The sequence below is a fragment of the Aptenodytes forsteri genome, unplaced genomic scaffold (assembly GCF_000699145.1).
Source record: "Aptenodytes forsteri isolate BGI_AS27 unplaced genomic scaffold, ASM69914v1 Scaffold10, whole genome shotgun sequence".
Lineage (NCBI taxonomy): Eukaryota > Metazoa > Chordata > Aves > Sphenisciformes > Spheniscidae > Aptenodytes > Aptenodytes forsteri.
The window spans coordinates 192,131-211,051 of NW_008794117.1; the positions used below are offsets into that span (position 1 = coordinate 192,131).

Consider the following 18,921-nt stretch of genomic DNA (forward strand, 5'->3'; position numbering starts at 1 on the left):
TTATAGAACGCTTCATCTGCCTCTTCATCCTGGTTGGGTGGTCTATAACAGACTCCCAGCAGGATATCTGCCAGGATAGGAAAGTCAGAAAAGCATTTTCATTAGAGGTCTAAGTATACAGGGGAAAAGATTTCATTGGAGTGAATCATGTGAACTAGAAATACAGGTTGTGATCTTCTGAAGCAAAAAACTGAAGCAAAAAAAAACTGAAGCAAAAAAACTTCTCAGGAAGCATCTGTATAATAGAAGATAGTGTTTCAACACTAATCAGACATATGACAGATAGAATTCTAATTGATACTCCTCTTTTTTTTTTCTTTTTTTTTCTTTTTTTTTCTTTTTTCTTTGTGGTTAGCTATAAAAAGGCAAGGAAGTCCAAAATATTTGAAAATTGTTATTGTTGTTATGCTGTCTCAGTCTCCTTTACACTATTACTTTTCAATGCTACTTTATACAGTTGGGTGATTTTCAGTGTGGGTGATGTATAAACTGAATAAAAGCATATAAAGTTTTATATACCTATTGAATAATTATCTGATAAAATATGTAATACATATATTAAAAACAAACAAACAAAAAACATGTGGAGGCATCTAGCCCTTTACAGAGTTCTATTCCCAGCTCCATAGTTCCTTCAAATTCATTGTGTACCCTGAAACTCAGATTAAGTAGGAGGGGTGTCTGTGTGCATTGTTACTTTTGCTAGCTCTCATTTATTATAAGACAATTCCTTACTTACGTGGTTCTACAGGCTCACTATCTGTTACGATCATTCAGAAACCAACTTTGCTTTCACTTACCAAGATTCAGTATGCAGAAAAGAGTTTGTGTGCTGTACTATGGGCAGACTTTTTGCTACTTTACTTGTATCAGTATCAGAACTGCATAATTAAATCCTCGTGCCTTATTTAGAAAACTTTCCACAGGCCTTTTATAGCATTTTTTCTCCCACACCAGGGAGAGAAATTACACAATTGAAAAAAGTTTCTTAAAAATACAAAATGAAAACATTCACCAATTTTGTTTCACTTTGCTTTTGGCCTTGGCTTCTTGATGTGCTGTGAAAACCAGGTCTTGATCATTTGCCATTAAAGATTCTGTGGGACTTTTTGTTGGGATCATTAGTTCTGATGTCCTGGGCAGATTCCAACGTGAATAATTGCATTTTACTCCTGTCTCTGTCAATTCTCCCTGAAGTTCCAGTTGGATTCAGTGGTTTTGTTCACATCTGTCCTAAACTGCAGTGTCCATTTATACTGTGCTGCTTACACAATTCCTCTTCTCCATTCTAGAGGAGTTTTATTTGCTAATAGTGAAGCAAATCATGCCTTCCTCTCTTTGTCATAATACATTTTGCAATGTGCGTTGAGTAGTTTAAGATGAATGACGTGACGTCTTCAAAAATTACATTTGAAAGAAAAAGCATCTTTAGTTTCAAAGGAATATTATATAAGAAATGCAAATGTATGTTTATGATTTTTTTTTAATTTTTTTAAACTTGAGTTTTCCAGTCATCTAAAAGTTTGCTGCTTTTCTTGAAGACACAGTCCTCATAGATACGATACTTTTCTGTACCAGAGATTTCCATACATTGTGAAGAGCACACATCTGGATTTCTAACACATACATTCATTCAGACTTGCAGGATCACCCTCAAATGTCCACGCTGTTAAGATGCACATGGGTAATGTTGTGGTTAGCTATAAAAAGGCAAATACTTTGCTTAAATAGGCTTTGTGCCAGGTATGGAGGGACACATCTCAGCATTCTTAGTACTAACTGGTTTGAACTTTGTGGGGGCCTGAATCTGATTGCTCTGGGAGACCATGTCTCTCCTTCCCTAACCCTAGCAGGGACGGACCACCCTTAAGATTCCTATGGAGTCAATGCTTGCTCAGCACGTTGCAGAGTCACCCCAGGCATGGCTTGTAGATGGCATTTCAGCAGCCATGACTGACCATTGGAATGGGAGCAGATCTTGGAAAGTGTTACTTTATGCTGAAATGGAAACAATATATGATAGATAATATAGATGCTTCTCGAACTCTGTATGTAGCATGAAGAGGGGTACGTTTGCCATAATACAGTGTACTGGTAGGATTGCATCATTCAGCTAACCAGGGTGGCCCTCAGTGGCTCCAGAGAAAGTCTAAACAGAACCGAAGAGTTTGCAAATAAGGACATCCATACCAGACTAGAAGCAAATTGTAGCTGGTTCCACTGGAAGACTCCTGGCTGGTAGCTAACCATGGGTACCGGCCATTTTAGTAAGCCAGCATTTAGTGCTCTGCCAGAAGTAGTTCACAGGAGATTATTAAAGGAGCTCACTTGTGTGGTGTGTGTAAAATGGAAACTCCGTGATAGCCAATTTACAACCTACAAAATAGCCAGTACCTTCAAGCAGGGGGATGGTGGGTGGGATAGAGCAAGAAGCCCAAGCATCATAAACACTAGATGGCTGTTTAACCAAACCCAGTGACATCTGCTTTAATTGCATCCTCTTTTTAAGTGAGTGACTAGGAGAGAGCTTTAAAGAGGAACACAGATCTTGAATTGTCCTCCCAGGAGGCCAACAAGCTTGGATCTAAAGTACAGGGAAGAAGCTTTCTTGGTAAAAGGTTATTTTCATTCTCATTAAGGATAGATGTGTAAATAAAATAACAGTTCACCATTATGCAGAGATGGAATTGATTCATACTGCATAATAACCCTCTTTGCCCTTTGTTAAGACTGATGCTTGAATCTGTTCACCTTCACATTCTCCATTTAGGCCTTATTCATTTTGTGCTAACTGGCAGGAAAAAGAAAATGTGAAGCAGGTAATCAGGCACTGAACTTACTGGGGCAGCTGAGTTTCACTTTCCATGTTATCAGTGACCTGATGCGTGCATGATCAGGTCATGCATTGAAAATAAGGCACTATGTTTCTGCTTCAGGATTCCTATCTGTAAAGCATGAATAATGGTGCTTTAGTATTTAATAAAGTGATATTTGCTTAATATTCTTCCATATCCATTCCATTTACCAGCTGCTGTGTATGAAACTACCTTTGTCTCTAAAATACTTTCCCTTTTGATCTGCCAGCATAAAGTGTTTCTGACACATCTATGGTGAATACAGTATAAAAAAAATGCATTGCTGCAAGGAGGAAGGTACTGCTGCATAAACTTTCAAGCACATTTTTAATGTTACAAACCCAGATGCCTAATTTTTATAAGTAATGTCTTACATCTGCTTACACATCTGCTTTATCTATTGGCTCTTGATCTTTAACTCACCATTGTATTCATATGATTTGGCAGTAGCAACCTGATAAATTGTTCTGTGTGTTGATAGGTAGCTGTCATAAAAAATGACAAATGTCCGCCCTCTGTCAAAATTGCCCTCTGTCAAGATTAATTCTGGGACTGGAAATGTCTGGACTGTATGGCTGCCATTGGACATTTTCAAAATGTTGGTGAAAGGTTCTGTTTATGATATGATATACTTTTTTTCCCTTCTCCTTAAGATATTGAACGGTTAAGTGAAGAAATGAAAGACGGACTCAGGCACCTTGCACAGACATTGCAACTGTATTTGAAAACGGAGATCCAGGATGTGTCTCACTTGCCACCTTCAATTGACTTTTTTCAGATCTTCACAAAAGTAAGTGTTAAAAAGTGTTTGCTTGACAAATTATAAACTATCCTTTTCTTGTGTTCTTGATTAATTTTTGAGTGGGAGTTCAGTAGATACATCCAGAATGTGATACATGACAAAGTGAAATCAAACTATTTATTTTTTCTATTCAGTCAGTATTTAAGCAGAGTATAGCTTTTATATAATTGTAACACTTCAAAATTAAAGCAGCAGCCAGAGGATATTTTTTCTTTTCTCTTTTTAAATTATCATGGTAAAGCTCATGGAAAAAAAAAAGTTGCATTAAAAACCAAACAAGTTCAAAAACAATTGAGTCAATCAACCTAAGTAATTTTTCCACAGTGATAAAGAGCATATAGCATCACTCTTCAGCCTAGAATCTTTTTGCAAAGTGCAATATCTTATATTTGCAGATATACTCCCATTCTGTTTTGTCCTTTAGTAGTATGTGCTAATGGGTGTTCCTGACAGTACTGTATCCCACAGACTGCTTTCTCAGGGGCCATGTGGATCATCTATTCTAAAAAGCTACATGTAAAGTACTTGAAATTAATTTCCACAATATGTAAAATGTTTGTTATGTTACTAACTAAATATTGTTGGCTTTTGCTGTACATACTTTATTGCTTTCAATTCAGAAAGCTTCATTTGAGCAATGCTAGCAGAAGTACTCCATATGGAGAATAGTCATAGTTCTAACTTGATTTAATTTTTTTGATTTCTAATTGATTGATGAATTCTACCATAAGATTTATCTTAACTCATGCATGTTTTAGTTGTTTTAATAAGCATTTTCTTATGAAGTAAGTCAAACTCTTAGATGTTTTTCTTCTGATATAAACAAAAGGAAGAGCCTCTTTAAAAGAAATTAAATAAAAATGCAATATATGATTTTTTTTTACTTTTTTTTTTTAATCTGTTTGCACAATTGTGGAATCTTTTCTCCTGTGGGCTGAAGGAGTAGGAGTAATATAATCAACTGTGTCGTTTTTCTGGATTTTTTTATTGGTGACTAGACTGCTGTGATGCAAAGTTGCAATTTTCCCTGAAAAACCACGCAGGCTGAAATACACCCAGTCAAAAGGACTCATAGATAAAAACCTTATGCACTACCTAGTGTCCAGTCAAACTTTTACTGTCTTGTGTTGGCACGCTGGTTTGGCCTGAACTTTCTCAGATGCATTTCACATGAAACACGTACACTGTGTTATCTGGTTTAAAGAATTTGTACAGCTGAAGGTAAGGCTGAGTATCAGAAGATGATCGCTGCCTAACCGGTTTGAACTGAGTGCAGCTTGCAAGAAATTCTTCACAAAAGTTGTTGCTTTCTATGTAATAATAAACTTAAGATGGAGGCTGGCCATGGTGGCTTTACAGGAGCAGTGTGATGGTTCCTCAATATATTGGAGCACTGGTGAAGAAAATACGGACGCTTTTTAAATTTTTTTATGTACCTGCATGCACAAGCATCTGCACATATGTGCATCTTCTTTTGCCTCCCATGTATCTTACCAAGGTGATGCAAGTGGGCGTCAAGGGCAGAGTGAAAGTCAAGACTTCCCAGCTCCATATCCTGTTAACTGGAGAACTAGGAATGCTCCTGTTAATGACAACATTTGTCCCACTATAGCTTTGCTATCACAAAGATATTTTTAACTCAACGTATTCCTTATGTTGACTGTGAATTTGTCCCTACCCTATTGAATGTACTGCAAAGTACTGAGTTTTTAAGTTGTTGCCTTTTTTTTTTCTTCTGGAAATTCAGAGGCTCTCAGACCATTAAAGTAGGTCTCACTTCCTTCTTTTGCTCATTTTACTGAGTCTGTGTGATAGTCTGCCTTAGGAAAATGGGGAGCAAATGACATAGACCTATCATGGGTACAGGTACTTCATATCACTAATAATAAAAAGAATTGACAAAAGGGACAGAAGAATCTGACTGAACAGGTGAGTTGGTTGGGAGAAAGGAGCTGTCAACTAAATATACCCATATGCTTTACATGTGAGTAAAATTAGTATCTCGTTCAGAGTTCTGTCAAGCACAATGCTTTTTGGAAAGCTCTATTGTCACTGTAATTTTCCATGTGGTAGTTTGTAGCCTTCCCAATTTGGTTGTCAGATAAGTGTGTTATGAAGTATGGCATTATATTAAAATATGATTTTAATATGCCCCCATCCCTAGTGAGGTGGCAGCAGGCATTTTCTGCCACTCCCAAAGAATTTTTTTTTGAAGATAAGTTGAATGTCAATGCAAAAAATACTGGTGTTTGTTTTTCCTTAAGCTGAATAGGGATGCTTATTCCCAGCAGGTAAAATTTAAGGCTTTGGAACTGTAAAGTCTCTGATAAAAGACTTACGCGGTCTCTTCTCTGTAGTGTAACTGAAAAAGACCAGCTGTGATGACTTCTCTGTGTGGTCATAGAATAAAGAAATACTACAGCTACATGACTTCAAGATGTAATCTTGTTTTCCCAACCTCTTCCAACATTCCTTTCAAGTTCAGTAGGTGCTTATTCTAACATTGAACTTTTTTGGATCAGTTCTTTAATTGCATGCCACAAAAAGATCCATTCAGAGGTCATTTTTTATTCTGTTTGATGCTGGATCCTCAAGAAGGAAAATAAGCAGACAGTCAGACAAAAGAGAAAAATGGTCCTGCAATGAGATGACTAAATTCCAGATAGTTCTTGGAAAATCTCCAACCTGATTTAGGTCAAAAGAGCTTCTCGGAAGCTCTTTTAAACAGTCCTCCTTCTCTGCTGGCCACTGCTCTTGTCTTTGTGAAAATTAATTATAGTTTTATTCACTTGCTGGTGACACTTAGTGGGCAGAGAGTCCCCTTGAATGCAAACTTGTGGAAACTTCCCATCGAAAATCAAAGAAAGTTTTGCCATTTCTTCCCATGTGAACAGAATTTCACCCCAATGTATTTTTAGTTTGCATAAAACCTGTGGAAAATATCAGCTGTACTGGATGGGGGAGGTGTTTCAGAAGGGTAATGTACCTTCCTTTTTGACAGTGTTGCCCTGTCCTTACTAGACAATTTGCTTTTGTATCAACTTTCCTTTGAGCTGGAGTTGGATTTTTTCATTCTTGCTATCTCATCACTCTTCGGAAGCTCCAGTTTATTTAACATGCCATTTATCAAGGTTGTGACTGTTTCTACAGTATTAAACAGAATTATCTGCATTTAATTACGTGATAAGGCTTTAACTCCACTGAGACGTTTTCTAACGTCAAGATAAATTTTTGACACCATGGTTTTATGGTTTAATGATGTTTCCATAACCTTGAGATAAAATCAGTCCTTGCTTTTTATTCTTCAGCTTTTACTTACATGTGTGAGGAGGTGGCCTGGAATCCTGTGAGACATTTAATGGATGCGGGATAAAGAATTAAAATTTTTTTATATACATTTATGGTTCTTTTCATAATAGCAGACAGAACCACGTAAACTACTTAAGACATTGAATGAAATCTGTACCTACCATGTTGACTGTAAAACTGTGAGTGACTCCACTGACTGGAATCAGGCCTAAGATGAGACTTTTTTTTTAGACCAAATATAGACTTGGTGTCTTTCATAGAATTGCAACTACTCATACTATATCAGAATTTACTTTTTGAGCATTTTGAAATTGTCTGAAAACTTTTTTTTTTTTGCAATTAATAAGAAAAAGAAGAGATTCTGATGTTAGATAAAATGGTAGCCATTTTAAAGATCTCCCAATTTCAGAACCTCATATTTATAAAAACAGTAAGATATATGCATCCTCTGTCATTAAATAACAGTAAGGTAAAATCCAGTGACAGTTAGTGAACTGTAACATGACAGACTTCTAGAGCAGTTTAGTAACCTTAAAACAGAAATGTGTTGGAAAAGAAAGGGTTTCTAAACGATGTTTTCATGAAACAGTTGATAATAAGCTTTTGGGAGAAGGATGCTGGATTGAAGATTCTTGGGAATCCCATAGAGCGGAGATGATACTTTACTCCTGAAATAGAAATCTCCCTAATTTTTCTGTTGTGCAAAATTTCACTTTCTGGACAGTATCTTAACTGCACGTGGGTTGATAGGGATTAGAGAGAGAATGTTTAGCTTTCTGAAAGTTTTAATCTTTCCAACAGTTCTAATCTTGCCACTTTTTTTCTTACGAGCGGATTCTACTTTGCAAGTAGATGTGCCCCTTTCATTCAGTTCACTGGAGAGGTCACACACCTGTATACGTGTGAGCTGAATATGCCTCTATGCAGGTGGTGTGCTGCTCACCACCCTCTTCTCGGATGCTGACCTACTCTTTCCTTTTCAGGTCAGTTTAGAATTGCCACAGATCAATGACAGAGTAAAAGCAGGTCTAAGTGAGCGTAGAGCTATAAGTCTAGCATAGGAGGAAAGTCAGTATCCATATACATTGGAAACCTGCATCTTTTATATGTCAGACTAATTTTTTTTCTTCTACTTTTTTTTTGAGGTTTGTGAAGTTGAAATTAAAGTGAAGAAGAGATAGAAGTTTGATGTTGTATGCTAGTCTCTGTGTACCCACAGACAGTTTTAACCAAAAGACCGGTTGTCTGTTTAGGCTGTTGGTATAATTGATTTTATTTTTAACTTAAGAAGAAGTAAGGAGGCTGCTGTAAATTGCAGAGGTACAGCCCTCAAGAGACAAAGTGCCCTGGTCTCTTTAAAATCCTTTGTTTATTCCTCCTATCACAGTTTAAATATATTTTACTTGTTCTTCTAAGTTTTCAGTACTTACTTTTTATTCCACTCAATGCTTTGAAAGAGTTTCTTTTCAACATAAAGGGTATTAGTGCCACTTAAAAAAACCCTTCTTGTTAAAGGGGTGTTGGTATGTATCTGCATAGGCAGAAGAGAACTGGGAGTTGAGCAGTGTCACTTGGCCTTTGTAAAGTCTGAATACTAAATTATGGTAATCTATTTGGGTATCTTTTTAAGTGCAAGATGAAGGAAATAGTCTCACTTAATGATATGACTGGAAAAAGTATATTTGATCTTCACATTACTCCCACAGATCTTATAGGCATCAGGTAGCATATGTTTTCTGAGAAGAGCTTTGAAGACAAGATATGTCTGCCTGGTCAAGATATTCTTTAACAGCACTTTCAGTAGGTTACTCTTACTTAGGATTCACTAGTTAACTTAGTAATCTATGTTAGCAGGGAAATGAAAGTGATTTGTATCAAGAAAGTCAAAAGAAATACTAGGATAAAGTTAAGAGTAAAGTTATGAGCAAGTTAAGAGTTGTTAAAGGTAAGGAAAGTTGCTTTCTGATGCCAGGTTTGCTAATCTAATTAACTCTGGATGTGCTTGTTCAGTTTCCCTATGATTAGAAGGCCATGAAGTTCTCTTAATGGAGATGACAAAAGCAAGTGTCTGTTCATCCATCATTGCTCTTTGTGTAATTCAAACCTAATGTACGTTGCTACCTTGTCTCATGCAAACTTGTGCGTTTATGGTAAATTGAAGACCAGGCCAGTACTGACAAAATTTATTTTCAGTCATGGCCCAGAAAACTATTTTGCAAAAATGTTTTCATTTTGATAGTTCTTTTTGCTTATAGTTTCCAAAGTCTTGTAATTTCCAGAAATCATTATAACTGAAAAAACAGTGGTTAAGCCTAGGTGCTCAACATACAATTGTGTTTATGTCAGTCGTCTTGACGCTTTTATTTTTATTTTAGAGTTGGAGGGGTATGTTCGTGCTCACCAAACTATATCGGAACCTTTTTCTCTGACTATTGCCATCCTTAAATCTATTACATGAGATTTGTGATTATCTGTTTATCTAAAGTGCTATTGATTTAGTATTTCTGTTGATAAAGTTTTATTTGGTGGGAATATGGACATGGTGTGTCCTCTCTCCTGTTCTCTCTGTGTGTAATTTTAAGCCATTGAAAGCTTCACACTTACAGCTGTTAAGAACCAACTTGTGATCATCAGAAATACTGTGCTCAGTTACTACCTAAATAATTTCAGATGAATTTTTCTGTACTGTCTTTGCAGTGTATTCCACAGGGGCATAACAAAACTAATTCTGGTAGACCTTCATATTTGTTTTCAGAGGACATGAATGATCAGTTTCCTAACATATATTGTTGATTCTGAGGAGCTGTCTTATCTAGCAAGAGCTAGATAAGCTAAGGTCAGCCTCTGCTTTTGCAGTACCTAAAACCAAAGGAAATGGGAAAAGCTAAATGTATTAGGAGAAAACTAAGCACTGGTTCGTGCAGCATAGCAAAGAGCCAAGATTTATTTGAATATTGGATTTTATTGTTTACATACTTTGACTTCAGCATTTTAAACTCCCTTTTTTTGTGATGATCCAGTAACCAAGACATTAGAAAGATTCAGGTGCCCGCACATGCTTCCTGCCAAAATGGCTCCCTTTGGTTTGTTAGACAGCCTTGCAGAAGCCTGGATGAGCCAGTGTCAGCTAACAGGGCAGAGCTGTTTGACCCCTGGAGTTGAGTACAGCACTAGAAAAAGTCCATGATGCAGACTAATTTCTGGCATAGCTTTCATTCTGTGTCTTAGCTCTTTTGAGGAAGGGCGGTATTTTGTAAGTACAGGGAGGGGAAAAAAGTCAGAAGGTTGTTTTGTAGCGAGGAAAGGTAGGGAAGGTCTTGGGGTTATTTAACAATTCATTTACTTGGTCTGGGACCACAGGGTTGTCTGCCTGGTATCTCTTGTTCTCCTGTCAATTCTGCTACTCTTGAAAGAGTAGGAGTAAGCAGAAAATCTGAAGTTGACCTTCTTGTTTTTCATTTGTCTCTGCCTATGATTTTGGCATGTTTATTAAATGGTAATAATGCTTTTCACTTGCATAGTACTTCCGATAAGGCTCAAGAAGAACTTGAAGATTTAGCAATGAATCTTTATGGTTTTCTTGTGTAGCAGACCAATATTACTTCTAAGGAAGAAAATTAAGGCTAATAGGGAACAGTCATATAGCTGTTTTTTCGGAAGAGGTCTATGGGGGCAATCAGGACTAAATCACCTCTCCTACTGCACAGTGTAGCAGTCACGTTCTGCTGCTTGTTTCCACAATGTAGCAATGAATAAGTGTAAAAATAATTGGAATAAGAACAGTTGCGAATATGAGCCTACGTCTTAGGTTGTATCTTTTTAATTTTGCAGAAATAGTTCTATACTGCTGCTGAGATTCTCACTATGTTTGGTTAACTAGATGTTCTTTCTTTAAGTCAAGATTACAGAGGAAGTGGCAACCACTGTGCATTAGCTTTGGAAGTAATGGTGTAAATAGAAATTAAAGAAAAAATAGTAAAAATTTTAATAAAATGGGAAGAAATGTTGCAGCAATACTCCTAGAATGAAGGTGATAAACAGTCAGAGAAGACTCTCTCTCTCTCTCTCTCTACTTCACCAAATGAAAGTTGTGTCTTTACAGGAAGTAATTTTTGTCTAATGTGATTTTTCAGGTTTCGTTATTTCCTGTTATTTCCCCATTGAGTTATAATTTGGGGAGATAATTTTCCATAGCAATTATCTTAATTTTTAGTCACAATAGTTACCTTCAAGAGCAATAGGATATTGTACCAGACCATGAAACAAGGCTTTAGCCATCCTGTCTGATTTGAAATTAGAGCAACACCGTTACAATTAAAATATAAGCTTTTGCTAACAAAGCTTGGTGTGGTGAAAGTAAGACCATAAGACTACAATACTTCAGACTGAGCTTGTGGTATAATTCCGGTCCCCTCATTTAGTTGTTGTATGCACCATCTGTTTTACAAACTGCTTCTAGTATAACAACACCAGGTGTAGAAAATGGGGTAGAAGCTTCTAAACCAAGAAATGGTTGGTAGAATTTGTAATAATTTGGTTGTGTGTGGTAGGAAAGAAAGCTTTGTTCTTGGAGGGCGGGGTGTAGGGAAGACAAAAGACTATTTTTTAAGGAGGTTAATTCAGCCCTGATTTCTAGAAGCTTACGCTTTTCAAAGTTACTGCCTTGAGTGGCCCCGGGGTGGGGTGAGGGGAGGGAGGAAAGTGCGTATACTTTTTTTGTTCAGTTGACCCTCTTTCCGTCATGCTAAGCTGGAAGTAATAAGACAGAAAAGAGTCTGGAGAAATAAATGGCAGGGTAGTGTAGGCTATTGTGCAACTCTCACTTTTTTTTTTTAAGTTGGTTTTTTTTTTTCCCCCTCCCTCTGGTTGAGGTCTAGAGCTGTGATAGTGCTGTGAAGAACTGAAAAAGATCCAGGTGGCCAGGGACTTAATTACCATTACTTTGCCTAATGCTGCTCAGAGCATATCCACAAAATGCAGTGCTTAAAAAGCTAATGGTCTCTGACATGTGATATACATCAGTCTCTCTTCTGGCACCCTTATGGAAGTGAACTGGAAATAGAAATGATAAAAAGCTTTAGTGGTTGTGGCAATTGGTGTACATGCACAAAAGTACGTGGGGTGAGGCACCTTCTATGTTTAGAAAAAGCCAGCATGAAATAAGGTCATGGAGACGTTTAGTAAAGATCTGAGTAGTAAATGAAAAACACTTACATCCTCTATCAGCAATTTTAAAAGGCTCTAATTGAAGAGGATAAGCCTGATAACTGCTTGTAATGCTGTTGGCAGCAAACTGTTCTATCCTTGTCTTTAGGATGACCTGCAGTGGGGTTGCTTAAAGCATTTTTGCTTGTTTGTTTTGGCTGTGAGCAGAGCTAGAATTCTGTGTGGCAGGATTATTAATCAGCTCTGAGACTTGTTTAACATGTTTAATAGATGAAAAGGCTAAAAATTGTTTTCCTTCCAGAATGGCGTTGGAGTAGATTGATAGTCTGTTAAAAAATACCATGCTCTTTGAATATAGGATGGGGAACCACATATATGTGGTGTTACTGTTGACTTGCTCTGAAGCAGCTGAGATAACAGCCGCTCTGAAATTGAGGGTAACTTTGTCTGTTTAAGGTATCCTATAAAGCTAGAATAGCTGTTATAGTCTAAGTATCAACAGAAGGTGAGACAACTTCTGTCACATGTAGGCATTTCAGTGGGTTTCAATTAAATGATACCTACCTACATGAAATTTAGTCCTAAAAAGTGTGTTCTCTCCCCAGTATATGAGTATATATATTTTTGTTTTATTAACACTGTAGTTGTGATGTTAAAGTTTTTTTGGCGTGTGCCATTTCATTAAAACCACTCCTAAGTTTGTTGTGGAAATAAGATGGAGAAGGGAACAGCAGTCATACTGGGTCAGGATCGTAGTCCAATTGATCCGCTACCCTGTATTTTAGTACGGGTGAGCAGCAGTCACGAAGTGGTTTTAGCGCTGATATGCTGTGAGCTGGCTTGAGATCACTTAGCTTGTACCATAGCTACCCGAAGCTGACAAAGTCTGATTTAGTCAGTTTCTTGGCATGGCAGTGGGTATAGCTATTCCCTAATAGCAGCTGACAGCAGGTAGTGGGGAGCCAGGTGCAAGAACTCTGCGATCGACAGGCATGATGATTTGTCATAGCTCTCGTTTGCATCTCCCTACACACCCGCCCTGGAAGTTCCTGTGCTGTCCTTGGGTAGTTAGATGTTGATTGACTGGCAGAGTCAGATCCAGCAGTATTTCCTTTAGGAGCTCATCTAATTTGCCTTACTGATTTAAATTCTTTTTTCCCCATACCCACTCCTTTTCTCTTGATTGTATAAATATTGACTAGATTTTTCATGCCTATAACCATCAATTATTTGCACCACTTCTTATAGATCCTTTGAAACTTCCTGTGCTGGTTGTGGGCTTTTTGAAATTTTAAATGTGTGTGTTCAGATGTGTCCCTAATGCCGTAGATACTGCAGATGATGGATTTGAACATATCTCCCTTCTGAATTTAAAGTCATTGTGGGCTGTTATTAAGGCTTTTATAATCGCTTTTGGAAATTTGGGGGTATTTTTCTAGTTTAAAATAGAAAAACCGCAGGATTAAAGCTCCCTTCCATCTCCCATTCCACCAGAACATTTTTCAATCTGTCAACGAACCTTGTGCTTTGCCTGTACTCACAAGTATAAAATTCATCTTTCTTCTTCCATTATCATCAAGGCCAAGGTTTCACTCAATTTTCAGAGGAAACTGAATTGGACATCCACTCATTGATGGATATTTCTATGCATCACAAGATCACTGAAGTCAGAGTTGTCTACGCTCATCATGTAAATAGACAGGATGTGGTTATATGTTGTATTGGTATAGGCAGAAATAGTGAAGTGTCAGCCTACTGGTTTGTCAATGTTCTTTCAGTGTTGTGGGTGAAAAATACTTTACCTGTTTGGGCTTCTAGCCTGGGAAGATAATAAAGAAGGGAGGGAGGTGCACAAATTGTTTGCTGTTTGTAACATCAATTTCATCTGCTATGCAGAAATCAAATAGACTAAGTAATGCTGACATGTTTCTCATTCTGTAGTCGTTGCAGCCTTACTGAATAAGCTTGTACTCAAATTTAAAAAATCTGTATTTAAAACAGCAACTTGTTCTGTGTGCATTTGTGCTGTCTAATCTTTTGAAGAGTCATGTTTGCTTTTATACTTTACAGAATATGAGGTAAAATTCCATAAACTGGCTGATAGTGAGAAACACGTAACAGCATAGAATCACTTATTTTGCTTTTAAACTTCCAACTTTTAAAATGTTTTTATGTGTGTGTTTTTTTGTTTTTTAACTTGAGACATTATCCATCATCCTGGTGATACTTTAAATGACATAAATCTGAAATGAGCATCTCTCTAAATGAGAGATTTCACTTTCCTAAATTTTATAATTAATGATGCATGTGTTGACTGTATTTTCTTTTGTCTTAAAAAGAGAAATATGTCTATAGTTTTATAAAAAGTTATATATTGGCTGAAGAAGCGGCTTGTCTTGAGAATATAATGATAGTGTTGGAATTTTTGCAGTGGATTTGGACCAATGACAGATATAAGTCCAACAGCATTTGCTGTCTTAGTTATACAAGATCATTATGTTTCTCATTCCATAGCAATTTTGTTTCATTAACGTAACTTTTTAGACATATCAGACAATCAGCTAGTAATTTTTCATGTAAGCTCCAGTTCATCTGACTGAAAAGCCACAATTCTGAAAACAAGGTCCAGTGGTAAAGCTTAGTGCAGCACTTCACCAGTTTGCCCCCATTCTGTCAGTTTGCCAGCAGTGACACTCAGGACCAAAATTTGTACCATTACCTGGATGATGTAACTAGGCTGACTCTACAGCTGACTGATGGCAGGAATGACCAAGAGAAGAATTCAGCTTGTTGTTTTAATATCCTTGTATCTGTTAAAACAGGAATAAGTGTATTTAACCATCTCCTGTAAAAAGAATATACTTGAGATGAATTAACAGTGGCTGCTGAGAATTACAGCAAGATTTGTACCATCATCTTCAGCATGCATGAACAACAAGGTTTAAAAAAAAAATAGAAGCAATTTGGGGTAATTGTGTTAACTGTAATTTTGAAAAATGTGTTTTCCTTGTTAACTCTAACTTTACACAGTTCTCTAAAAGACTTACTGACTTAATGAAGACATTACTGGATATGCTTCCTATCTTTTATTTATTTAACTGTCCTTGTGATATCTTGTCATTGCACAAAATTAGAGACTATAAGAACCTGGAAACAAAAAATACTCTGTAACAGCAGGATCTTGTACAACATTAATGGTTCTTATTTGCAATACTTGCATCTTCTTGGAAGTGGCTGAATTTAGGTAGATTTGCTGATGTCTCACAATGGCCCCTGCTGCTGCAGGTGGTATCAGTAGATAATGAATCATAGTGCATGTTCTTGTGTCAGAAAGACAAAAGCAAATCTGTATATGGGTACGAGACCAGAGAGATACCGTATCTCTGTAACCACACAAATTGTGTAAATATATTTTCTCCATCCACCTTAACCTGTCATGACAGTGCTACTAACAAAAGTACTCATCACTCAGCAAATGAGAAGCCCTGAGTATATGAATGCTCTGCTCTTGCCACTCTTTAGAATCAAAATTGTGCAGAGAATTTGGAGGATGTTCGAGAGGGAGGGCAAGTGGCTGTTCTAGCTCATGCAAGCAAATGACGTTGATTAAATTCATGTAATGACAAATACTGGAGTTTAGATAATGAGGCACAGTGGCTTTGATTTATTGTTCCAGGCAAAGCTGAGTTCTCAGAAAAAAAGATACAGTAAAAGATCTGACCATGGGATCGTACAAAGTTTTTTAAAAACTGCAGCTAGCTTTGTTTAGTCAGCTTTGCTCTTCTCCCAGTAACACTGATTTTATAACTAAGTCTAAAAGGAAAGAAAACCAATATATTTTTATATCCAGAATGCCTGAAAGATTTTTAAAACTCAATGATAATTTTGCATAGTGACGTTTATCTACCATTCTGCCCAGATTGCAGATGAGTTTGCAATTCCACTTGACTTACTCTCTCTGAATTTTGAGAGGTACGGGTGATTTCTGCAGCTTCTGTTTTTGCCTACGCGTTCAAAAATTTTACTCTAGGAAGATTGGCCTTGGCAGACTGGATTATACCTGTACAGGCTTTCTTCTCCTCAGGACTGAGCACAGCCTTTTCTTGACAAAAGACAAGCAACAGGGGCTACCGCCAATGGTAATACACTGTGTGTGTCTTCAGGGGGTCTCCAAACCCCCCAAAATAGGGTTCAGAATCTGACCTCCCTGAGGTGGACCTTCCAGTCTCATGTGTCAGGGCATGCTGTTTTGCCATCTGCTCCATGCTTCACCACTGAGGCTCATTCATTTCCTGCATTTACAGTGTAATATTAATCTTCTCGTACCCCTTGTGCTAGATACAGACACGATTAGGGAGTCCACTGATGCATCCTGTGCAGGGTCCTGGAGGAGGTGCTGCTGTGCAGCTGGAGGGCTGTCCTGTTGGAAGGCACAACTTCCAGCCGCATCTGGGCTCCAGGGACCTTGCCCTGCTGTGTGCTCCCATGTGCCGAGGCACAAGCCTGTCCCAGGACCACGTGCCCAGGCATGTATGTGCTGTTTGACTTGGATATCCATTCCCACTGTGTGGCCTTATGTTGAACCTTGTGTGTTGAGATTCCAGTAACGTGAGATTCAGTCATCGGGAGTCCCATCATTGATTTCATGGGATCCAGGGACAAGATCTGAATGTACTCATTGCTGCTTAGGAACAAATGGAGAACTAAACTTGAATTTTTCCCACACTGATTTGTTGCCGGAAGCTGCCGGCATCCTCTCACGTGTCATTCTGTCTTGGTAAGTCAGTCTACCTCCACATATCTGCCTTAGCTCTTCTGTGTTCTGGGAGATGTTCTATTTGAATTACGTTCAGCACGATGCAAATATGTTCAGTGTGAGATGTACACTGTGGAATAATTGTTAATGCTGGCAGCATTGTTCATACTGTTTTGCTATAGGTTAGAATGAATTAATTAGCACTGCTGCTATTATAGTGTTGCTAAATAATCATACACCATAGTCTTAAGCTATAAAAAGCTTTCAATAATCACAGTTGCACATGTGTAACTTGAATGTGTTGTTATGCAAAAGAAAGGTAAGTGAAATCAGGATTGCTTGGGGTTTTTACTTGATGTAGGATGCATTGTCTAGGTAAAATGAAACTGGAATCTTATAGATCACATGACTTCTGTATGTGTGGGTTATACAGAAGAGTATATGTGAACCTGTGAACTTTGAATCCCTAAGAGAAGACCTTTATAATTGTCATGAAGCTTGATCTTATGCCAGAACACTCTGAAATCACTTGAAAATATTGATGTGTTCATTATAAGTTAAGGCACTCAGCATCTTACAGAGGCGCTAGTGTACTTTGGAAGTGGAATGAAAACTACTTTAAAAGTATGTCCCACGAAAACACTCTTGCTCTCTCATGCTTCCATATGGCTGTGACAAATGCTTCTGCTCTCTCTCTCAAACTGGGAGAGAACCTGTAATTAAAATATAGAAAGATGCACTGGAAAATGAATTGTGTCTTTATTTTCAGAATGCCAGTGGATTTCCTAGCTATGGGGATATTTTTATTTGTAGAAAAGTAAGACATGCTTGAAAATGCAGAAGGCTGCTCTGATAGTCTCTTGAGACATCTGTCTTTGATTAGCTCTTTGAATCAGTGATGTTATGTGTTTGCGTCTTGTTGCCAAGGCAGCTATCATTGATAGCTTCTTTTGAGAAAGAAGTAGCAGAAGAAGAAAATGTGCTTATTTACCGCTGCATTCTGAGGTTGAAACATTGCCCAAATTTACTCTTACGCATTTCATTTTTTGAGTGCTCTGTGGTTCTGTGACTGAGTAGTTGGGAAATAAGTTTGAAGACTTTTTTATGCAAAAGCATAAAGGATAGAAAATACACTGTTTAAAAAAGTTGAGCTAGGGTTCACCCATTTATAACTATCATGTGATATAAAAGACACCCTGTAAACAGAATTTTGTTATGCAGTTATTTGTATTAATGGACTTCATCCATGAAGAATTATTTCAGATATATTTCTAGTAGTTGGTAAGTTAAAAGAAGCAATTACCTTTTATGTCTTCTAATGTGAGGCAAACTCCTTGCCTGATATCTTGTATTTTAAGCTTCAACAGTTGTTGCCAACAGCCTACCTGTCTAAGCTAAATAGCTTTTGGATCACACCAAAATACTTCAAATAAAATTCTTTTAATAAATGAGTGCTTTTTGGGATTTCTGGAACTCGTTTGAATATAAGGATCTGGCAGTGCCTAAGCTGAAAAGATTGTTGGAATTAGATAGAAAAAGTATTTGTTTTTTACTTATTTCCAGGCAAATAGAGAGTTGAAATTTTAATAGGCCAACGGCAGTGAAATAAATAGTTAAGCTTTTAAAAGTAATGTTTATGATTTTCCATCGGTTCTGTCTTATGTAGAGTGAAAGCTAGGATGATGAATGATATTCTTTGAGTGGTGGGTTTATTACAGAAGAATTCCCAAGGACTTTAAATCGATGGGTTTTTTTCAGCTGAAATACACCATCTTCTTCACAGAAGAGAAAGAGAGCCATTGTGATACTTAAAACTTCATAAACAGCTTTAGTATTGCTGCTCTTATAGGAAAGATCTGGCGCTCTCTTTGGATCTAAATGACTTTCTCATGTGTCTGTCTGAATGAGCCTGGTAATACCACACTTACAGAAATGCATCCTGTGGGAATTGCTGGCTGCAGGAAAGCGCTGTTGCAAGCAGAACAGATCTGTAGGCAGTAGTATCTCCTATGGGCTAGAAAGGATTGAAAAAA

The 18,921-nt window shown here is 37.4% G+C and overlaps 1 protein-coding gene across 1 annotated transcript in view; it reads left to right on the forward strand.

Moving 5' to 3' along the window:
• SMYD3 (SET and MYND domain containing 3) overlaps positions 1 to 18,921 on the forward strand; it is a 407,161-nt gene that overhangs the window by 14,044 nt on the left and 374,196 nt on the right. Inside the window, exon 5 of the mRNA XM_009276285.1 lies at positions 3,509 to 3,645. Within this exon, the coding sequence (XP_009274560.1) occupies positions 3,509 to 3,645 (137 nt within the window). The remainder of the gene's footprint in view (positions 1 to 3,508; positions 3,646 to 18,921) is intronic.